This window comes from Podarcis cretensis (assembly GCF_951804945.1).
Source record: "Podarcis cretensis genome assembly, chromosome: 1".
In the NCBI taxonomy this organism is placed as follows: Eukaryota; Metazoa; Chordata; class Lepidosauria; order Squamata; family Lacertidae; genus Podarcis; species Podarcis cretensis.
In genome coordinates, this window is record NC_137170.1 from 7,585,526 (window position 1) to 7,609,465 (window position 23,940).

The 23,940-nt window shown below is 45.2% G+C and overlaps 1 protein-coding gene across 1 annotated transcript in view; it reads right to left on the reverse strand.

Moving 5' to 3' along the window:
- TMEM260 (transmembrane protein 260) overlaps positions 1–23,940 on the reverse strand; it is a 62,529-nt gene that overhangs the window by 20,514 nt on the left and 18,075 nt on the right. The window contains exons 4-5 of the mRNA XM_079994217.1: positions 5,624–5,801; positions 2,208–2,321 (exon numbers count right to left, since the gene is read on the reverse strand). Coding sequence (XP_079850343.1) covers positions 2,208–2,321; positions 5,624–5,801 — 292 coding nt within the window. The remainder of the gene's footprint in view (positions 1–2,207; positions 2,322–5,623; positions 5,802–23,940) is intronic.

Genomic DNA, 23,940 nt, shown 5'->3' on the forward strand with positions numbered 1-23,940 from the left:
ACCACAAACCACGGCCTGCAGCTTGGCGTTTAGTCTGAAGCACTGACTATCATTTCTTTTGCTCACACCACAATTAGTAAGTAAAGAACAAATCTTGGCTTTACATTATGGCTTTTTTAGGAGCAGAGGAACCCACAATCCCTGGTTCAGACATCCCACTAAGCCTAACATTGGCAAACCACAGTTTACTGTGACAGGAAAACACAGCTAACAGGGCGACTGAAAGGATTATTGCATTCTTTCTGAGGCTAAAGTTAGACAAGCTCTTGAAGGAAGATGTTTATCAATAACTATTAGCAAAGCAGAACCTCCATGTTCAGGGGCAACAGACCTCTGAAAACTGGTTGCATGGTTGTTGTTGTTTTGTTGTTTTTTTAAAAAAACTGCACTTTAATACATAACAAGCAACCCATTCTAGATTGTAAGGTCCTTGGGAACAGAGACCTATTTTTTTGCTGTTTGAAATGATAATGGGGATGATGATGGTGGTGGTGATTTTATTATTTGTCCCCTGTCCATCTGACTGGGTTGTCCCAGCCACTCTGGACAGCTTCCAACAGATATAAAAACATAAGGGCTATATTTTTATACATGGTTTTAATATGTGGAAAAAACCTTTTCAAGCAGTGTATAAAAAAACTAAAACAACAAATAATGTTACAAAAACACAGAATAAAACAACAACAACAATAATAAATTATGTATACCCTGCCCTCCCTGGCCAGAGCCGGGCTCAGGGCGGCTAACACCAATAAAATTACAGTAAAAACATAATAAGAAAAAAGAAAAAGAAAAAAAAAACAATTTAAAATGCAGGTTAAAATGCAATTTAAAATGCTGCCTCATTTTAAAAGTCAAAACCATAAGGGGAGGGAAACATAAGGCTCAGACTGAGTCCAAACCAAAGGCCAGGCGGAACAGCTCTGTCTTGCATGCCCTGCGGAAAGATGTCAAGTCCCGCAGGACCCTTGTCTCTTGTGACAGAGCATTCCACCAGATCGGGGCCAGTACTGAAAAGGCCCTGGCCCTAGTTGAGACTAAACTAACCACCTTGTGACTTGGGACCTCCAAAATGTTGTCATTTGTGAACCTTAAGGTTCTCCGCGGGGCATACCAGGAGAGGGAGTCCCGCAGGTACGTGGGTCCTAGGCCACATAGAGCTTTAAGGGTCAAAACCAGCACCTTAAACCTGATCCTGTACTCCACCGGGAGCCAGTGCAGCTGGTACAGCACCGGGTGAATGTGATCCCATAGCGAGGACCCCGTAAGGAGTCTCGCCGCGGCATTCTGCACCCGCTGGAGTTTCTGGGTCAGCTTCAAGGGCAGCCCCGCGTAGAGCAAGTTACAATAATAAAACCATTAATACTAACAAATACGGACTACTCCCAGTTCTTTCTCCTTCTGAGACACCTGTCAGCTTCCTGGCTCTCACCCAAAACTCCATGCATCTACCTTGGCTCTCTCCCAGGACAGAAAAAAAATCACAAAACCACCCCCTCCTCACAATAATGGGGGTTCCTGGAACCAACTGGCAAACCCCCTAACCCTTCACAGTTGGCTTGCTTTTATGGGCAGGTCCCAAGGGGGATAGCACTTCCTCAAACCACCCAGAGATGTCTTCCATTTTGCACTCGCTCAGTTGCACTGCACAGGACCAGTTCCAAGTCACCTCCTCTAAGCTATTAGAATCTCCCTCCTGCAACTTTGGGTGGCAAGCTCTGCCCCTTTCTGCATGCCTAGGTAAAAGGTAAAGGACCCCGGGACAGTTAAGTCCAGTCAAAGGTGACTCTGGGGTTGCGGCGCTCATCTCGCTTTACAGGCCGAGGGAGCCGGCGTTTGTCCGCAGACAGTTTTTCTGGGCCATGTGGCCGGTAGGACTAAACCACTTCTGGCACAATGAAACACTGTGATGGAAACCAGAGCGCACGGAAATGCTGTTTACCTTCCCGCTGGAGCGGTACCTATTTTTCTACTTGCACTGGCATGCTTTCGAATTGCTAGGTTGGCAGGAGCTGGGTCAGAGCAACAGGAGCTCACTCTGTCGGGGGATTTGAACCGCTGACCTTCCGATCGGCAAGCCCAAGAGGCTCAGTGGTTTAGACCACAGCGCCACAGAGAGAAGGCTGCGAAGAGTGTCTGGCCACGCTCATCCCTGGACTCTCTCAGCCACCCAAGTCTTCTTTCCAAAGAGCATTGTGGGTACTCACCCTCTCCCTGAGCAAGCAGGAGAAAACCCACAGCGCGACACAAATCACATAGATGACGATGGTGTGCTGGTTGCATAAGCTGAGGCCGCAGCAGAAGGCGCCCGATTTGCAGATCTGCAAAAAGGAAACGAAACGAGCATCTAATTGTGGCTTTTAAAATTGTTTTTTCAGAACGTAAGAAGAACATGCTGGATCTGGCTAGTCCAATTTCTTGCTCCCACGGTGGCCAACCAGATGCTTGTGGGACTATTTTATTTAGAAATATAATAGTCAGATGGGTGGCCTATAAATAAATTGCTATATTCTTATTAGTACAGTGGTACCTCTAGATACGAATGGGATCCGTTCCGGAGCCCCATTCGCATCTAGAGATAAATGTAACTAGTGATGGCAGGTCTGCGCATGCGCACGTTGCTTTTCACCGCTTCTGCGCATGCGCGTAACGTCATTTTGAGCGTCTTCGCATGCGCAAGCGGCAAAATCCGGAAGTAACGCACTCCGTTACTTCTGGGTTGCTGAAGAGTGCAACTTGAACGCGCTCAACTCGAAGCGTATTTAACCCGAGGTATGACTGTAGCAGTATTGTTGTTGTTATTATTTCTGAAAAGACATTTTCCTAATACAATGCATTTCTAATTCCCCCCCCCCAACTAATCTGTGCATTTTTATACACACTATGCTTTGCTGGAGAACTGCATTGCACATTTCAGAGAAGTGCAAATTTCAAAGGATCACTGTGTTTTGGTTACCAAAGTCCGGGGACATCCAACTCCCAAGGGACTGCGATCTACTCACAAAAAAAAATATGGCAGTGATCAGAGTTGTTGAGATTTGGTCAAAGTTGTTGAGCTTTTTGCGGGAAGGAAAGTCAATGTTGTTCACCTTTTTTTTAGAGGGGCAGGTACAGAATTTTGAGCTTTCTTTAGGAGGAAAAGGGAAAAGACGCACACCAAACTATCAATCAGGAAACAAACAGCCTCAGAGCGAAAACTCCGTCTTCCGATCATGTGTAAATGGAGGACAGCCCAAAGCTGGATCCTCTTTTTCGTCCGCAAAGGAAAAAGAGCCTGTGATCGACTCTAACATCCTGGGAATCGACCAGTCGATCGCGGTCGACCAGTTGGACAGCCCTGCCATAGTGTTTCTGAAAGTGTGAATTAGGTAAAATCGCTTTCAGAGGTGAACTGAATTGAATTTTGCCCCCAAAATAACCAGGGACTGAGATTAAATGGGATTAACAGGGAGAAGACTGTTGTTTTTACCGGTTGGCCACTGAGGGAAATAAGACTAAATTGGCCTTTGGTGTGAATATCTCAAAAATTAAAAACGAGGACAGCCTGAAAGCTGTTGAGATTTTTGTTACAAAAATACCAAAAAAAATATGTAATTTTTTGATTGACTTGCCTAAGATCCAGGACAAAGCGCTACCTTTCAGAAATTCTTACAGTGGTGCCCCACAAGACGAATGCCTTGCTAGATGAAAGAGTTTTCCGTTTTGGAGGTGCTTCGCAAAACGAATTTCCTGTGGGCTTGCTTCGCAAGACGAAAATGTCTTGCGAGTTCCTGTGGGTTTTTTTTCCTCCCCCCCCCTTTTTCTAATCCGCTAAGCCGCTTATCAGCTAAGCCGATAAGCCGCTAAAAGCCGCTAAAAGGCGCTAAGGCGCTAATAGCGCTAATCCGCTAAGCCGTCAATGGTCTTGCTTCGCAAGACGGAAAAACCGCTAGACGAAGAGAATCGCGGAACAGATTCTTTTCGTCTTGCGAGGCACCACTGTACATGCTTAAGTCTCTTCTCTCAACTGTGAGATAGGCTACAGAGATAAACTGTTGGGGCAGTATCATCTCAACTCATGTACATTTTTCATTAAATATATATATATATATATCCCACCACCTCATTTTCTCTATAATCAGAGAAATTAATTAGAAAGAGAGAGAGAGAATGCCTCTCATTGGTGCAGCACATATATTATCGTTTATTAATTTATATACCATTTATATGCGAAAATGGCTTCTACACTGTTTACAGCTATAAAATAAATTTATATTTAAAACACACAACATTAAAAAGATACTTAAAGTAAACAATGAATCGTTTTTTAAAAACAAAATGCATAACAAGTAAAACAAGTAAAAATAAAACAAACAGCTGAAACAATAAAACAAGAAATTCTGCTCAAGGGAAGGCTTGCGTCTTCAGGAGACGGCGGAATGCCGACACTGATGGGAGTCTCTCATATTTCAGCAGGGAGGGAATTCTACAGCACTGGTGCCACCTCCCAGCAATCTATGGGTTTAGAAAGAGGCTCGGGTAGCAGGTATTGTGGAAGTCTCTGGGAATAAGAGCAGGGATGATGGGATAGATGGGCTTTTGGCCAGATCTGGCAGCCGAGCTCTTCTCATGTTCACAGGAGTTGCTGCCTGTCCGAGCAGACTATACTGGGCTAGATGGACAAGCAGTCTTAGGCAGTTGGAAGAAGTCTCCCGCGTTCCTACAGGAACAAATCCGGGTTTAGTGGAAGAGCATCTGTTTTAAATGCAGACGGCCCCAGGTTCAAAATTTGGCAGCACCTCCAGGTAGGTCGATCTGAACCTCAGGAGTGCTGCTGGCAGTCAGGGCAGGCAATATTGAGCTAGATGTCCAATGGTCTGACTCAGTAGCAGACAGTTTCGTCTGTTCCAGGTGTCTTAAACCATTGTGTGCTGTTCGGCCCGAGATAAACCTTCCCAGACTCAGCTTCTTCCAGATGTTTCGGACTACAACTCCCATCACCCCCAGCCATCACGGCCATGCGCTGATGGGGTCTGTAGTCCAAAACATCTGGGAAGGCTGAAATCCAGAATGCAGCAGCCAGACTGGTGACTGGGAGCAGCCGCCAAGACCATGTAACACCGGTCTTGAAAGACCTACACTGGCTCCCAGTACATTTCCGAGCACAATTCAAAGTGTTGGTGCTGACCTTTAAAGCCCTAAACGGCCTCGGCCCAGTAGACCTGAAGGAGCGTCTCCACCCCCATCGTTCTGCCCAGACACTGAGGTTTAGCATCGAGGGCCTTCTGGCGGTTCCCTCACTGCGAGAAGCCAAGTTACAGGGAACCAGGCAGAGGGCCTTCTCGGTGGTGGCGCCCTCCCTGTGGAATGCCCTCCCACCAGATGTCAAAGAGAAAAAGAACTACCAAACTTTGATAAAACATCTGAAGGCAGCCCTGTGCAGGGAAGTTTTTAATGTTTGGAAGCCGCCCAGAGTGATTGGGGAAGCCCAGCCAGATGGGCGGGGTATAAATAAATTATTATTATTATTATTATTATTATTATTATTATTATTATTAATTGTAGGCTTGGGTTGCTTCCATTAATGGTGTAGGTGGGGAGGGAAATAATCTATCGTGATGGCTTTTGATCCCGAGCGGTCTACCTTTGATCTCTCCTTGGCGGTCGCAGCCTCCCGGAAGCGCACACAGAGAGCCATCAACAGCCCCACGAACAGATTGTTTAAGCTGAAAACCTCTGCCGTGATGGACCACTGCCATGTGAGGCGAGAAAACGAAAACATCCCCACAGCAAAGATTCCTGCAGCATGCTTGCCAGAAAGCCTGCAAACACAGATAACAAGAAAATGTACCGTCTCCTCCAACAACTCATAGTACACACCGCACCCCTCACACGTAAAAACAAAATTGAAGGAGCCTTCGTTGTCCTTCTGGGCTGCCGCCCCCACCCATCTGGAAACCCAAAACAGCAGCAGCAAAATATACCTTTCTGGGGGGACGCACCCACTGCAAGGCTTTTCTTGTTTTGGGTTTGGGGTCTTTTTAAAAACATGCCTTAATCTGGACTTCTGGATCAGTTCTTGATTACAAGCGTTCAGCTTTGAAATGCTTGGGGGAAGCAGGACGCATTGGTTGAGAGTTCAGAGACAGCAAGTGAGGGCTGGAGACTCTGTGCATGCGCAGGAGTGCTCTCTCTCTCACGCACACACACACACACAAAACACCCGTTGCAATAGCTTTCACATCAGTTTCCAAGCATCCTGCAGCAGCCCTGGGTTCAGCAAAAGTGTTGTTGAGAGGACTGAGGATGAAACTGGACTGCGGTTCTAGATTCAGGTTGGTAACCATGTTGGTCTGACGCAGTCGAAAATAAATTTTAAAATTTTTTAAAAATTGTCCAGTAGCACCGTAGAGACCAACTAAGTTTGTTCTGCATGCACACTTCTTCAGATACGAACTGTGGTGGTGGTGATGGGAGGGGGGGTCTCCCATTGGCACGGTTGAATACCATAAACACAGGGGCCTCAATTTCCACCAGGACTGCTGAGCAGACAAAGGTTTAAAGTGCTTTCAGAGCATATGATTTTTGAAGCCATTATGTACCTTAACCTTCTCGTACGCTAGGTAGGCGTGCCATCCATACCTATTGTCAAAACTTTCTAGATTTAAAATACTAGTGTTTTCCAATATAATCCATTCTTTTAGCCACGCCAGACATTCTGCTTCATAGTATAATTTTAGATTTGGTAATGCCAGTCCTCTTCTCTCCCTTTTATCTGTTAATAGTTTATACTTTATGCGTGGAAGGGAAGTAGGGGGTGGTGGGTTTTATAATTAAGTGTATAATCATGCAGCTGTTGTAATTTAGATATTATATATTATGTGAGGGAATCATTGGAAATTTGGTTATTATGCATATATGTTAAGTTTCAATAAAGATCTTTGGGAAAAATTTTTTTAAAAAGTTTAAAGTGCTCTCACCACGATCTTGGTCCATCTCTGGCCCTCCCAATGCAAGGTCTTATTTTTATTTTTCAAAACAAAAAATCAAAAAACCCTTACGCCTTAAGGTTGCGTTCAAACATGACTTGACAGGCCTGCACAAAACATTAATGACAGTTTATTGGTATTTTTATATGAGAGAACAGGGACTCGGGGTTGTTTTTCCGCCATGGGCAGGCTGGCTCTGTGCCAAAAACCAGCCCCAAAGCCCTGTGGTCCTGTTCGCAGGCTGTTAGGTGTAATGTTTCGGAGTTTTCCGAGGATGAAATTCACTGACCCCTCCCGGCTACGCTAACGCAGCTTCCTCCTGAGGAATATTCTGAGAGAAACAAAATGGCGGACCGCCACACCAACAGGGACCCAGTTGATAGCGTGTCCACATGTGGCTTCCTTCTGGAGCATTCCAAAATGGCAGCTAACCGCTGAAATGTTGGTGATTGTTGCTCTCTGCCCCCTCCCTGCACAAAAAAAATGACGTAAAGTAAGGGGTCCTTGCACCGCACTTCCTCCCCTCAAATATCAGCCAAAAGGTTTTGCTTTTTTAAAAAAAGCGACTCCAAAACTTTTGACCCAGGCACACATTAATGCTGCTGTTCAAACAAGCACAGACAAAAAAAATGGGGGTCAGCTATGAGACCGCGTTGCCCCCCACCATAACCCTTTTTAAGGCCTGGACTACACAACAGCACAAACAACAACAACCACAGATATCTGACCGGGAGGCTCAGTTTAATGGACTTTGGCACAGGTAGGTAAGGAAAGGTAAAGGACCTCTGGACGGTTAAGTCCAGTCAGTCTGTCTCCACATCTGGGATGGGGAAAAATCAGAAAGGGTGGTAGCAATGCTTGCTTCATTTTGCTTTGTTGAGTCAACTACCTAATTTATATACCACTTCATGGCAAAAAAGGACTTCTAAGCAGTTTAAAAGTATGCAAACAGAGGCATTAAAATATAAAAGACCTGTAATCAAAATATGTAATTAAAAATACACAGTAAAACAGCATTGAAATATGCGATAAAGCAATGTAATATGTTGTAATTTTTCTGCGCTCTTCCCAGGGAGCCAGCTCAAGGTCTTATTTATAAAAAATATTTGCACATCACTATATCATAAAATATATCAAAGCGGTTTACAACAATGTCTATATGTAATAAGCACACGTTGAAAAAATAAAAAATCACGTTCCAACATTATAGCCACTACGACACGCCAGTGGCGCCTTTTGCCCCCATCCCTAAATAACACAAAAGCCCTATGCATAGACAACATCCCTCTAGATCAGTCACCAATTCTAGCCTGATCCAGAAAAGTTTTACAATCAGTTACCAATAAGGACACTGTGATGGGGGAGACTCCATCAGGCAAGGCCTCCTTCCACCTGCCTTGCTCCACCTTCTAATCTCTGCTTCTCAATTTGTATTGCATTATTTTATGTACTGTGCCGTTGTTATATCGATTATAGTTTAGAAATTATTTACTGTAACTGTTGAGTGGATTTCTCTTCAACTTTTATATGTTGATACTATTATTTTGTACTATTCCAATAATTGTTGAATGTTACTGTATTTGATCTAGGTTGCTTATTTTAAAGTTTTGTTTTATTATCACATTTTTGTATTGCGTTAGATTGTTATAAGGTGTACATTTTTGTTTCTTCTGCTTGTAAACCACCTTGAGTATTGTAAGATAGAAAGACGGTACACAGTCATACCTCCCTCGGGTTGAAGTTGCTTCAGGCTGAGCGCTTTCAGTTGCGCTCCATGGCGACCTGGAAGTAACAGAACACCTTACTTCCGGGTTTCGCCGCTCGCGCATGTGCAGACGCTCAAAATGACGTCACGCGCATGCGCGAAAGCGGCAAAACGCGACCCGCGCATGCGCAGTCGCGTGTTAAGTTTACTTCAGGATGCGAACGGGGCTCCGGAACGGATTCCGTTTGTATCCAGAGGTACCACTGTATACAAATAAAAAATGATGATGATGATGATGATGATGATGAAGACACTCTGCTGCATCAGGCCAGTGGTCCCTCTGGTCCAGCCTCCTGTTCTTGCAGTGGGAAACCAGATGTTGTGTGGCAAACCCACAATCAGGACTCGAACCCAAGAGCCTTCTCCCCTCCCGCAGTTTCCAGCATCTGGTATTGGAAAGCATTGCTGACTCCAACTGTGGAGGACAGAGTGTAGCCATCCTGGGAAAAAGCCATCAATGGCTTCTCCTTCTCCATGCATTTGTCTAATCCTCTGTCAGGGAACTGCCATCGGAGCCCAAGGCGGTGGCAGGGCTCCCAGATGCAGGGGAGGGAACTAGCAGGGAGAGAGGGAGAACTTCCGCTGAGGAAGGAGAGGAGGAGGAGGGGGCGTCGGAGGGAAGGCTCAGGGACGCTTCCAGCGAGGGCAGCGGAGAGAGCTCAGGACCTCCCATTGGGACGCCCACTCTGCGCAGAAAGTTGTCGCGCAGGGAATCTAGGCGGAGACTCACTGTCAAGGAGCTTTTATGTTGGAAGAAGTTTAGGAAACGCCCACTGACGGATTCTGCCAGTGATTAAGACAGCAACGAAGTAAGGGCTGTCCGGTTAGGGAAAGTTTTAAGCCAAACACTCTGCTTGGAGCAGGTTTGCGCTTATGCACAAGCAACCCCTTATCCCTTTACATCCTCTTTTAAAGCCGTCTAGATCTGAGGACATCACTACCATCCTGAGTGAGAGAGTTCCACAGTTTAACTAGGTGCTGTTCGATGAAGTCCTTTTTTTATCTGTCCTGAAAGAGAGGGTCTCTTTCCTTCTCACCTAAAGTGAACAATGATTAGCACCTGTACGAATAAAACCAACCAACCAACAAGAATTGGGGGCTCTCCCACTATTTAAAAGAAATTCTTTCAGAAGTCTAAAATGAGCAGTAGCGGGAAAACATTTCTCAAGAGCTACGAAGCGCTGTGGGCCAATGTGTGAGATGGCTCCAGAATCACGTTTATTTATTCGTTTTGTTTTGGAAGATTTATTCAACCACTCAGTCAAAAAACTTTCTAAGTAGCCACACAGAGACTAAAACTGCAGATCAAACACAGGTGAAACCTACATGCAAAAATAATTATCGTGAAAAGACACAGATAAAAATTGGTAGAAATTGGTTAAAATAAATATGGGTGCCTAAAAAGCACCTCCGGGTGCAAGTAGATAAATAGGGACCGCTTACCAGCGGGAAGGTAAACGGCGTTTCCGTGTGCGGCTCTGGCTCGCCAGAGCAGCGATGTCACGCTGGCCACGTGACCCGGAAGTGTCTCCGGACAGCGCTGGCCCCTGGCCTCTTAAGTGAGATGGGCGCACAACCCCAGAGTCTGTCAAGACTGGCCCGTACGGGCAGGGGTACCTTTACCTTTACCTTTAAAATTGCACGCCTGGACAAGCTTGACGAAATAAAATGTTTATCGCTATTTGCAAAGCTGACACCATTTATTTAATACAGCCGTTCCCAATTAACTAAGTACTGTTTTTCAAAAGCCAAGCCACGGACCCCCTACTTTTGAAAATTTTGATATCTGTTTGGTTGTTTTTGTTATGTGAACGGTGCTATGGACCCCCCCTGCTGACCAGCAATCAGGAACCATTGATTTAATGTATTACTAATTTATTTATTCTATATATTTATATCCTGCCCAATAACAAACGTTTTCAGGAGAACTCACAACTACCCTGAGAGGTGAGTTAGGGTAAGTATGATTGACCCAGTAAGCTTCATAGCCAAGAAAAGATTTGAGCCGAAGTCTCCCCTTTGCATGTTGCATTTTCTCACTTCTTGAATTGGGCCCCAACCTTTAAAATTTGGTGGGGCTATCAGATAAAATTCCCTTGGGGGCTGTTGCATCTGCGCAGTGAGGACAGGAAGCTACTTCATACTGAGTTGGACCACAGGTCAGCATCGGCCAATGTCACCTACTCTGACAGGCGACAACTCCCCAGGGTCTCTGACACAGAAAAGTCTCCCCAGTCACCTGTCATCTGAGATCCCTTTAAAAATGGAGGTGCTGTGTGGATTGAAACATGCATTCACAACACGTGCTCTACTGTAAAGTTATGGGCCCTCTGATGGGCTAACAGGTGGACACCTCTGAACTTCAGATCTTCAACTATCTGAAGGGCTGTTACATGGACATCTTGCAGGACATCTCTGGGAGAAGAAAAGGCTAAGGCAGGGGTCAGCAGACTTTTTCAGCAGGGGGCCGGTCCACTGTCCCCCAGACCTTAAGGGGGGCCGGACTATATTATTGGGGGGGGGGAATGAATGAATTCCTATGCCCCACAGATAACCCAGAGATGCATTTTAAATAAAAGCACACATTCTACTCATGTAAAAACACAATGATCCCCAGACCATCCGCGGGCCGGATTTAGAAGGCGATTGGGCCGGATCCAGCGCCCAGGCCTTAGTTTGCCTACCCATGGGCTAAGGATACGATATGATAATCTTTATTGTCATTGTCCCATACAGAACAACGAAATTGAAAAATCTACATCAGACATTCAAAAAGCAACAAGCCTGCTATCCCAACTATCCCAGCCTGGTATGCCCCTAAAAACTCTGATACCCCATAATTGAAGACAATATACTCTCATAGAGACTACTTTACACTGCATTTAAAACCAAGATCGCATTTGGATAGAAACTGTTTCTCAGGTGGCTAGTCCTAGTCTTTATTACCCTGTACCGTCTTCCAGAAGGCAGAAGCTGAAAGAGATCAAGAGATTTGATCCAAGGTGGGAAGAGTGCACCCTGTTATTCTCTCCGCAGTCTTTTGTTGCTGTTGTTGTTTAGTCGTTTAGTCATGTCCGACTCTTCGTGACCCCATGGACCAGAGCACGCCAGGCAACCCTGTCTTCCACTGCCTCTCGCAGTTTGGTCAAACTCATGCTGGTAGCTTCGAGAACACTGTCCAACCATCTCGTCCTCTGTCGTCCCCTTCTCCTTGTGCCCTCAATCTTTCCCAACATCAGGATCTTTTCCAGGGAGTCTTCTCTTCTCCTGAGGTGGCCAAAGTACTGGAGCCTCAGCTTCAGGATCTGTCCTTCCAGTGAGCACTCAGGGCTGATTTTCTTAAGAATGGATACGTTTGATCTTCTTGCAGTCCATGGGACTCTCAAGAGTCTCCCCCAGCGCCATAATTCAAAAGCATCAATTCTTCGGCGATCAGCCTTCTTTATGGTCCAGCTCTCACTTCCATACATCACTACTGAGAAAACCATGGCTTTTACTATACAGACCTTTGTTGGTAAAGTGATGTCTCTGCTTTTTAAGATGTTGTCTAGGTTTGCCATCGCCTTTCTCCCAAGAAGCAGGCGTCTTTTAATTTCGTGACTGCTGTCACCATCTGCCGTGATCATGGAGCCCAAGAAAGTAAAATCTCTCACTGCCTCCATTTCTTCCCCTTCTATTTGCCAGGAGGTGATGGGCCCAGTGGCCATGATCTTCGTTTTTTTGATGTTGAGCTTCAGACCATATTTTGCGCTCTCCTCTTTCACCCTCATTAAAAGGTTCTTTAATTCCTCCTCACTTTCTGCCATCAAGGTTGTGTCATCTGCATATCTGAGGTTGTTGATATTTCTTCCGGCGATCTTAATTCCGCCTTGGGATTCATCCAGCCCAGCCTTTTGCATGATGAATTCTGCATATAAGTTAAATAAGCAGGGAGACAATATACAGCCTTGTCGTACTCCTTTCCCAATTTTGAACCAATCAGTTGTTCCATATCCAGTTCTAACTGTGGCTTCTTGTCCCACATAGAGATTTCTCAGGAGGCAGATGAGGTGATCAGGCACTCCCATTTCTTTAAGAACTTGCCATAGTTTGCTGTGGTCGACACAGTCAAAGGCTTTTGCATAGTCAATGAAGCAGAAGTAGATGTCTTTCTGGAACTCTCTAGCTTTCTCCATAATCCAACACATGTTTGCAATTTGGTCTCTGGTTCCTCTGCCCCTTCAAAATCCAGCTTGCACTTCTGGGAGTTCTTGGTCCACATATTGCTTAAGCCTGCCTTGTAGAATTTTAAGCATAACTTTGCTAGCGTGCGAAATGAGTGCACTTGTGCGGTAGTTGGAACATTCTTTGGCACTGCCCCTCTTTGGGATTGGGATGTAGACTGATCTTCTCCAATCCTCTGGCCACTGCTGAGTTTTCCAAATTTGCTGGCATATTGAATGTAGCACCTCAACAGCATCATCTTTTAAAATTTTAAATAGTTCAGCTGGAATATCATCACTTCCACTGGCCTTGTTATTAGCAGTGCTTTCTAAGGCCCATTTGACTTCACTCTCCAGGATGTCTGGCTCAAGGTCAGCAACCACACTACCTGGGGTGTACGAGACATTCATTTCTTTCTGGTATAGTTCCTCTGTGTATTCTTGCCACCTCTTCTTGATGTCTTCTGCTTCTGTTAGGTCCTTTCCACTATTGTCTTTTATTATGGCAATCTTTGTACGAAATGTTCCTTTCATATCTCCAATTTTCTTGAACAGATCTCTGGTTTTTCCCATTCTATTGTTTTCCTCTATTTCTTTGCATTGCTCGTTTAAGAAGGCCTTCTTGTCTCTCCTTGCTATTCTTTGGAAATCTGCATTCAATTTCCTGTATCTTTTACTATCTCCCTCGCATTTTGCTTGCCTTCTCTCCCCCGCTATTTGTAAGGCTTCGTTGGACAGCCACTTTGCTTTCTTGCATTTCCTTTTAATTGGGATGGTTTTAGTTGCTGCCTCCTGTATAATGTTACGAGCCTCCACCCATAGTTCTTCAGGCACTCTGTCCACCAAATCTAATTCCTTAAACCTGTTTCTCACTTCCACTGCGTATTCATAAGGGATTTGACTTAAATTGTATCTTACCGGCCCAGTGGTTTTTCCTACTTTCTTCAGTTTAAGCTTGAATTTTGCTATAAGAAGCTGATGATCTGAGCCACAGTCAGCTCCAGGTCTTGTTTTTGCTGACTGTATAGAGCTTCTCCATCTTTGACTGCAGAGAATATAATCAATCTGATTTCGATGCTGCCCATCTGGTGATGTCCATGTGTAGAGTCGTCTCTAGTGTTGTTGGAAAAGAGTGTTTGTGATGACCAACTTGTTCTCTTTGCAGAACTCTATTAGCCTTTGCCCTGCTTCATTCTGAACTCCAAGGCCAAACTTGCCAGTTGTTCTTTTTATCTCTTTACTCCCTACTTTAGCATTCCAATCCCCTATAATGAGAAGAACATCCTTCTTTGGTGTCATTTCTATAAGGTAAGTCTTCATAGAATTGGTCAATTTCAGTTTCTTCAGCACCAGTGGTTGGTGCATAAACTTGGATTACTGTGATGTTAAAAGGTCTGCCTTGGATTTGTATCAAGATCATTCTATCATTTTTGAGATTGCATCCCAGTACAGATTTTGCCACTCTTTTGTTGACTATGAGGGCCACTCCATTTCTTTTATGGGATTCTTGCCCACAGTAGTAGATATGATGGACATCCGAACTGAATTCGCCCATTCCCGTCCATTTTAGTTCACTGATGCCCAGGATGTCAATATTCTTGCCATCTCATTTTTGACCACATCCAACTTACCAAGGTTCATGGTTCTTACATTCCATGTTCCTATGCAATATTTTTCTTTACAGCATTGGACTTTCCTTTCGCTTCCAGGCATATCCGCAACTGAGCGTCCTTTCGGCTTTCACCCAGCTGCTTCATCATCTCTGAATCTACTTGGACTTGTCCTCTGCTCTTCCTCAGTAGCATGTTGTACGCCTTCCGACCTGAGGGGCTCATCTTCCAGCGTCATAACTTTTATATGGCTGTTGTCTTTGTCCATGGAGTTTTCTTGGCAAGGATACTGGAGTGGCTTACCGGTTCCTCCTCCAGGTGGATCACGTTTGGTCAAAACTCTCCACTATGACCTGTCCATCTTGGGTGGCCCTGCACGGCATAGCTCATAGCTTCTCTGAGTTATTCAAGCCCCTTCGCCATGGCGAGGCAGTGATCCATGAAGGGGCTCCGCAGTCTTTACAACCTTGTAAAGTAAACCCTACACAAATCTGGAGTGGACTCCCTAAGGCAGTTGGATGTGGCACTTAGTATGTCTCCTTCCAGCAACTCCTGCAGCCAAGCTGGTGCCAAGCATATTGCTCTGCTTTCCTTTGGACCACATCAGTGAGGCTGACAGGGGGGAGGGTCTTGTCGTCTGGGGGCAGCCCAGCACCTCCATACACACTGCCTAGGCTTGTGCCATGGGGAGGTCACTAATGCAGCAGAAACAATACAGGAGGCAGCAGTTATGAGTTACTTCAACCACAGCAGGTGCTGGATTCTCCAGCAGTGTGACTTCAGCCCCGGAGGTGAACTCCGCTGTCTCTCGAAACAGATGGACACAAACAACAACGCCACATGGAAGGTGTTTTTTCCTGCTCCAGAAGAATGTAGGACCCAAGCTAATGGATTCAAATGACAAGGAAGGAGATGCCGACTCAATGTCAGGAAGAACTTTCTGATGGTGAGAGCTGTCCAACAGTGGAAGGTGGTGTAGTGGTTAAAAGCGGTGGACTCGTAATCTGGTGAACCGGGTTCACTTCCCCGCTCCTCCACATGCAGCTGCTGGGTGACCTTGGGCCAGTCACACTTCTCTGAAGTCTCTCAGCCCCACTCACCTCACAGAGTGTTTGTTGTGGGGGAGGAAGGGAAAGGAGATTGTTAGTCGCTTTGAGACTCCTTAAAGGGAGTGATAAAGCGGGATATCAAATCCAAACTCCTCCTCCTCCTCCTCTTCTTCTTCTTCTTCTTCTTCTTGGAGGTTTCTAAGCAGAGGTTGGACGGCCATCTCTCAGGGCTTCTTTTAGCTGCGATTCCCGCTCTACAATTCTACGATTCTCAAACAGGCTCCCTCGTGGTAAATCCCAGGGTGTGGCCTGAAGGCAAATGAGCAAAAACTTTATTGTTTTATTGTTTGTGGGGCTGAGAAGGACCATAACACACTGATGCACACGGAGTCAGACTATCTAGCTCAGTAGAGCCTGCACTGGCTGGCAGCAACTCCCCAGGGTTTCAGCCAGAGGTGTGCTACTGGAGCCTTTCACCTGGAGATGGCGGGGGCTTTCTGAATGCCAGGTGTGTGTCCTCTGCCACTACACTACAGTCCTTATGAGGAACAGCTAAGGGAGCTGGGCATGTTTAGCCTGGAGAAGAGGAGGTTAAGGGGTAATATGATAGCCATGTTCAAATATATAAAAGGATGTCACATAGAGGAGGGAGAAAGGTTGTTTTCTGCTGCTCCAGAGAAGCGGACACGGAGCAATGGCTCCAAACTACAAGAAAGAAGATTCCACCTAAACATTAGGAAGAACTTCCTGACAGTAAGAGCTGTTCGACAGTGGAATTTGCTGCCAAGGAGTGTGGTGGAGTCTCCTTCTTTGGAGGTCTTTAAGCAGAGGCTTGACAACCATATGTCAGGAGTGCTCTGATGGTGTTTCCTGCTTGGCAGGGGGTTGGACTCGATGGCCCTTGTGGTCTCTTCCAACTCTATGATTCTATGATTCTATGATTCCATGGTATACTGACGACTGGTGTCAGAAAGGTACAAAACACACACCTGATGCTGCCTTGGTGATGGAAAGCCAGGCAGGAAGCTGGAGGAGGAAGAGAAGGAGCACTTCACCCACTGAACTTTGACATTACCCAGAAGGGGCGACTGGGATGACAGGGCAATGATGCAATACTCCTCTGCGAGGTTTTCCCTGCCAGATTTTGCTTTCTCAAAAAGCCTTGTACACGCCATACACTTAAAGCACCTCTCCTCACCCCAGAGATTGCTGGGAACTGTTGGTTGTTCCTCACAGCACTACAATCCCCAGCAGCTGTAACGAACTACAGTTCCCAGGATTCTTGGGGGGGGGGAGGGGAGCAATGTGCTTTAAGTGCATTTTAAATGCACGGTGTGTGACAGGCCAAAATATGCCTCCTGTCCACTTTACGTAGGACCAGCTTAGAACCCTTTTGGATTGGGGCACCGGGGGCAGGAGGAGAAGGCGGCTGGTGAACTGGTCACCCAAGCACTGATCATTCACTGGTGACAGCATGTCAGAGGGCAATTTACATTTCAGAATAAGAAATAAGTCTGGGAATTATCCCTGAGGGAAAGCAGCCTTCCCTCCCATTAGTGATTCCTCTCCTGGGTTTTCAACTCCTCCCTTTGGAGACCCTAAGGCAGTGGTTCTCAGCCTGTGGGTCCCCAGATGTTGTTGGACTACAACTCCCATCATCCCTGAGCTCTGGCCTTGCTAGCTTGGGGTGATGGGAGTTGTAGTTCAACATCTGGGGACCCACAGGTTGAGAAAGGCTGCCCTAAGGCAACTGAAAACCTGAAACTTTAGGTCAGATCTTGGGATCTAGCCCCTTTAAGATGCCTAGCTAGCAGAAGCAGTGGTCAGGGATAATGGGAACTGTAGTCCAAAAACAGCTGGAGTTTGGGGAACCCTGCATTAGACCAAGAGGTCTAAATATCCCACCCACTTCTAAAAGGCCACAGATAGTTAAAGGCCAAAGGCTAGGTTACAGAGGGATGTTTTTGCCTGGCACCTAAAGATATGTAATGGAAGCACCAGGTGAACCTCCCTGGGGGAGCGTTCCACAAACGGGGAGCCACCGCAGAAAAGGCCCCGTTCTCATGCTGCCACCCTCCAGGCCTCTCACGGAGGAGGCACACAAAGAAGGGCCTCAGGTGATGATTGCAGAGTCTGGGTATGTTCATACGGGGAGAGGTGGTCCCTGGAGTTCTGCGCTGTTTAAGGCTTTATAGGTCAAAAACAGCACTTTGTATTGGGCCCAGAAACTAACTAGCAGCCAGGGCAGTCGGGCCAGGTTTAGTGCTCAAGCCATCTTGTGTTGGTGAGCAACCAGGCCATGGAATTCTGCACCAGTTGAAGTTTCCAAACCAACTTCAGAGGCAGCCCAGTGTGTGTGTGTGTGTGTGTGTGCGCGCGCGCACTGCAGTATTAACTTAATTAATGCATTACCTGACAAAGGCTAACTGAACGAGGACACGATCCAGAAGCTTACAGAATCGCAGCTTTATAGAGCTGGAAGGGACCCTGAGGGTCCTGCAGTCCAACTCCCTGGAATGCAGGAATTTCAACCAAAGCATCCATGATAGATGACCATCCAACCTCTTGTGCTAACTATGGAAACTTGGCTGAGAATTGTGGGCAGTTGCCGTCACCACAGCCTCACCTATTTACATGGGGAAGTAATGGGTGGTTGTTGTTGTTGTTGTTGTTGTTGATGTTGAGTCTTTTAGTCGTGTCCGACCCCATGGACCAGACCACACCAGGCACTCCTGTCTTCTACTGCCTCCCGCAGTTTGGTCAAACTCATGCTGGTAGCTTCGAGAACACCATCCAACCATCTCGTCCTCTGTCGTCCCCTTCTCCTTGTGCCCTCAATCTTTCCCAACATCAGGGTCTTTTCCAGGGAGTCTTCTCTTCTCCTGAGGTGGCCAAAGTACTGGAGCCTCAGCTTCAGGATCTGTCCTTCCAGTGAGCACTCAGGGCTGATTTCCTTCAGAATAGATAGGTTTGATCTTCTTGCAGTCCATAGGACTCTCCAGAGTCTCCTCCAGCACCATAATTCAAAAGCATCCATTCTTTGGCGATCAGCCTTCTTGATGGTCCAGCTTTCACTTCCATACATCACTACTGGGAAGACCATGGCTTTAACTATACGGATCTTTGTTGGCAAGGTGATGTCTCTGCTTTTTAAGATGCTGTCTAGGTTTGGGCGGGTTACAAAGGAGGATTTCTGGTGCCCCAATCAAAGGCTTGATCCTATTTAGAACAGATCAAGTCTCTCCCTCTTTTCCAATTCTACCAATGAAACCTGGTGAAAGTTCAGCAGGTCCAGTGATTAGAAAACACTTGCTTTGGAGTGACAGTTCTGTGGAAAGTTTGAAGACGGCGGAGCTCCTACGATTTCTCTAGCATGAGAAGTATTACGTGAAAGCAGCCACACAGTGCAAACACACTCCAAAGGGCACTTTCCTCCAGAAGTTGCAAAAATGGTGTCATTAGAAGTTGCACCTAACTCTACGGTGGGCGGCTATCTCCTTAAGGCAGCCAGGGCTGACGTTACGACCCAATCACACTTTTTTCCAAAAAATCTCTCTATATACATACTTTTTTTAAATAAATAAAAAACCAACCTGCACTTTATTACAGCTTCAACCGGTGTAGTTTAAGCAGAGATGCCCGGATGCCAAGTGGTGGAATGGAAAGTTAGGGGTATGGAATAGGAAGGAGGGAGGGAGGCTGGAGGGGGGGAGGGAGAAAAATAAAAGAGGAAACTCTGCAGGAAACAGATTTAAGCAATTTAAATGTTTTATAAGTTTTTTTGTAATTGAGGAAACTTTTCATAATCTGACATTTGTTAAAAAAAAAAAAAGAGCCCACTTATTAGAAATTATGCAGCAGAGAGGGCTGTGGAAATATGAGCTCGCTTCACAATTATGAAGGCAGGCTAGGAAGCCCTCCTCTATTGTGTGAAGTGGCATAAACCCCACAGAGGGGCCTATCAGCTCACTAACAGGCGGGGGGCTGCGCCTTTCAAAGTGAGAGATACAAGCTTCAGGGCAAAAACCTGCCAGCTCCCTTCTGACCCCGCAATCCCCTACTGGTGACAGATCCAAGCTCCATAGCAAATTAGACCTTCTAACATTACAATTGCAGAAGACAGATTCCATTAGCGGTATCTGAAATTGAGTGGAGAGCAGCCGCGTTATCAGACCTGACTCATAAGCGGTGCTATTAATCAGAGCTATGATAGCATTTATATATTTCAAGCTATCTGCCTCGGCTGTGATATTCGGCTACAAAGGGTTGATGGGACTTAGGGACGGGGACAATGGAGCTTTCTTGGAAAAGCAGAGTAAATCAAGAAAGTCTATGACTTCCGCACATTCTGAAGGGATTGCGGTTTACATAAATTTTCTCCCAATTGGAGATTGAGCTCTTCCCCATCTTACACATGGGATTTAGTTGTCACTCAATGGGAACAGCTGTGAAAAGGTGAAGCAGCCCACCGTTCAGAATACTGCCTCCGCTTTTAAAGCAATTAACCCGTGAACAGGAGGATACCTGGCGATATCAAGAGGATTAGGCCAGGCAGCGCTTTATGAACATTTCCTTGAACTAATTCTAACTCTGACTAGCTGTCACGAAAGACTCCTTTTTTGGGGGGGGGAGAAAATTAAGGGTGGGAGGGGGTGCGCTGGCCTGCTTTTTTCTTTCCACCCCCCCCCCCGGCTCCCAAAAATGAAGCATGGATCCTTGAGTCTAACCAAAAAAAAACCCAGCACCTGCTAAAAAAAATTTTTAAGCAAATGCAAATGAGGGAAATCAGTTAAGGTCCCTATAAAGTCTAATTCAATGCAACTTTGCTGCAAGTGAGGGGGGGGGATATCTCTCTGTGTGTGTGTGTGTGTGAGAGAGAGAGAGAGAGAGAGAGAGAGAGAGAGAGATCAATTAGCCAAGGGGTCATGGTAGATAGTCTCCTAAAAGGGAAATTAATACAAGAGCTTTCTACAGCCTATTATTCCACACCCCCACTTTGCTAAAACTTAGAAGCTACTTGTTACTTAAGTATTAGCTGCTCCCGAAATTATAAAGAGCCTTGCAAGAACCGCAGACAAAGGGGAATAGTCTAATCTGGGAGAAATGTACCCAAATATACCTTAAATCGGAAGATTCCGCACTCCCTTTTCAAAGCGCGGCGTTTTAATTTTCTGCTCGTCGCTGAATGGGATGATGGTCAGAGATACAATGTTTGAAGAGAATAAGCTCTGGGCTTAAAGAGTAAAGTCTCCATTTGCTCCAGGCTGGCATATGAAAGCAAGGGAGACACCCGAGCAGGTGGAAAATCTGATCAATTAATTTGCCTGACAGTAGGCAGGTAAGGATTCTTTCGGGATTGGGGGGAATTGATACAGCGGCCTCACCAGGCCATAGAAGGAAGGAGTCAAAACTGCATGGTTAAACAAAGGCAAGCACCCTCCAATTTGGCGAAGAAAGCCGCACAATTCCTCAAACGAGCCACATTTATAAAAGATCGAGAGGCGGGTGGGAAAGGGAATATAAATCCAAACTGTGAGTCAACTCGCCCCATTTAAACTCAGCATCCGAGAGCTGCAAAATGGGTGCATTGCAAACTCGCAGCAAAGAGCTAGCCTTTCGCTTTAGCAGACTGTGACTTGAAACCAAATTTACCTTCTGATTTCCACAGTTCTGGCTTAACTTTGGAGAAGCCACCTTCGCCGCCGCCCCCTCGCCCCCTCCACGGCATATTTAAGATTCCTTTCACTTCAGGGTAAGGGGGGGGGGAAATGTCAGTGCTGTTCTGTGACTTTCGGCTGCGGGTGCAAACAGGCAGGCAAATCGATGTGGCTTCTCAGCTGCCCTGCGGACGCCTTGCTTTTATTTTAGATGAGCCAATATGTCGTGGCTTTCGCTTCAAGAGTTTCCACACGCCAAGAATGAAAGCTAAAAATTAAGGGAAAAGGGGCAAAGCTTCCTCTCACTATGTATTTCTACCTAGAAAAAAATGTAAACGTGTCCTGCCATAATATCAACAAGAGAGAATTCTGTAGTGCTTTCCCCCTTCACACACACAAGCAAAAAGTTAACGTTTGCTTTTAATTTATGCTCTTGTCCTCTCCTGTGTTTCTCTGAATACACACACAGGCAAAACAAACATGAGGGTGGCCTTATAGCCTAACACCCATCCTTTCAAATATGGATGGAATGAATTATAACTTTCCACTTTGGGAATGCTGGTTAATGTGAATTTATTTCTTTTCGGCAGTCTTGGGAGAACGCAACATTCTCCAGTACAGTTGCAAAACCTTAGGAAGAGGCATTTTGTAAAAGAATTACATCCCAGGTCTGCAGATTTCTGCTTTTTTCCCTTTCTTCCTCCATGTGCAATGCAGCACATTTCACAAGTGCTAAAATGAGTATTGCTAAACACCCTATAACTCCATCCCTGCTTAACGGAAAGAATGCAAGAATTTCACTTAGGAGGAAGAATAAGCAAATATTATGGCTCATCTAAGATTCTATAGAATTTTTGCTTTCAATGATGTTGGAACTCACAGGTAGATTAACACTTTTGTTTTTCCACTTATTCATTATTTGCAAAGGGAATCCTGGTATGAGTCAATACTTTAATTATTCTTTTGGAGATGTGCTATTATTTTGTACTTTTCCCCTTCCACTTTATGTTTTACATTTCTGATTCCTCGCTTACTTTATTTTCGTTGTTTGCACTTCCTGACAAATAAATAAAAATATTTTTTAATAAATAAATAAATAAATAAATAAATAAAATAAACGAGAGAATGAATGCATATGGATTCTATTCAGCAACCGTTGCAACATTTGTTTTGAAAGGGCTGAAACTTTAGCATACAAAACATAAAAAGTTCCCCCCTCCTCAAAAGGAAAAGGGGGTGGGGAACCAGCACACCCACGCAAACCAATTCTGTCGAAAGGATATCTTAAAAAATTTAACTGGCATTAAAAAAACACCAAAAAGTTAAAAGATGGAAAATTCAGGAGCTGAGTCGTTTTAAACCTAATCAGTAACAGCTGTTAAAAACAGAGGTTTTCATATCAAATCTGCTCACGCAGAAATTGAAGTGATAAAAATTCAGGAGATGACTAAAAGAGATTTTTCTGGGAGGGAATTCCTATTTCAGGCAAGAAGTATAGATGGAAACTGGAAGGCGGTTGTTTTTTTCATTCACATAAAAAGTGGGGGGGGGGGAGTCCTAAATACCTGGCAGAATTCAAACCATGATTAGAAGAACAAAGTGTCAGAATACAGTTAACACTAATCCCGCATGTAGAACAATGTCCTCTTAAGTGGGAATGAATGAAACTATTGTACGAATCAAAAAGCCTCCTTCAATTAAGCATTAAAATGAAACTATCTTGACCCGAAAACGAAGAGGAAAACTTGGGGAAGATGCCTCAAAACACAACGCTGGACAAAGGACCAGAATCTGTTAAAAGAACTGATTTACATAGCATATATAGAGAGGAAATTGTGGAAAGTGATGATGGGGGGGGGGGAGAGATGGTTGGTTGGTTATAAAACAACAGAACCAAATTAAAACAACACACAAAAAACAAACAACAAAAAATGCCAGCGAGAAGCCAAGCGACGATTCTTTACTGTACTCAACTGTCAGCGCTGCAAACAGCCTCCGTGCGCTTATATGCACACGGAAGGAAAAAGGTTTCCAGAAGGTTAAGTTCAGGTCAGGCAACAAATGAAATTGTTAACAACCCCAACTGACACTGTATAATGTCTTCTTCTGCCAAATCAATAGGCCGCTCTCGGCTCCAGATTACCATAGAGATGGTCTGCTTCTTTCTGAAGGGTGCCTATTGTCTGAGGGGGGAAACAGATTTGCCACTTGAACTGCCGTTGTTCCCTGGAGGATCTGCACTTCATTAATTATTTGCTGCCTTAAAAAGCAAAAAGAAAAGCGACAGACTTTTCGTATATTTGCAAGCACCTATTGGGTTACAGAAGGTATTTGAGATATATATTTTTCTTGTTTCTGAGCCCCGCCACCCAAAAGAAATCCCGGAAGACTTTTTTAAAGGTCACTCTACCCCATGCAAATATAGGGGGTTGATATCGTATTTGGAAACTCCTCGTGGGGCATCAGGAACTCAGTGGCACCCACTCCCACTACCCTGAAATGATATACCTTGGAATTCTGCAACCTGGTGCACGGCCAGATGTTTGGGACTGATGGGAGTTGCATTCCAAAACATCTGCAAGGTACCAGGTCAGGAAAAGCTGCTGTAACTATTTCCTGAATCTCTTTGGGTAGAGAAGCAAAACGCAAACTCTTTAGGCACTTAAAATAAATTTAAAAAGCAAGACTG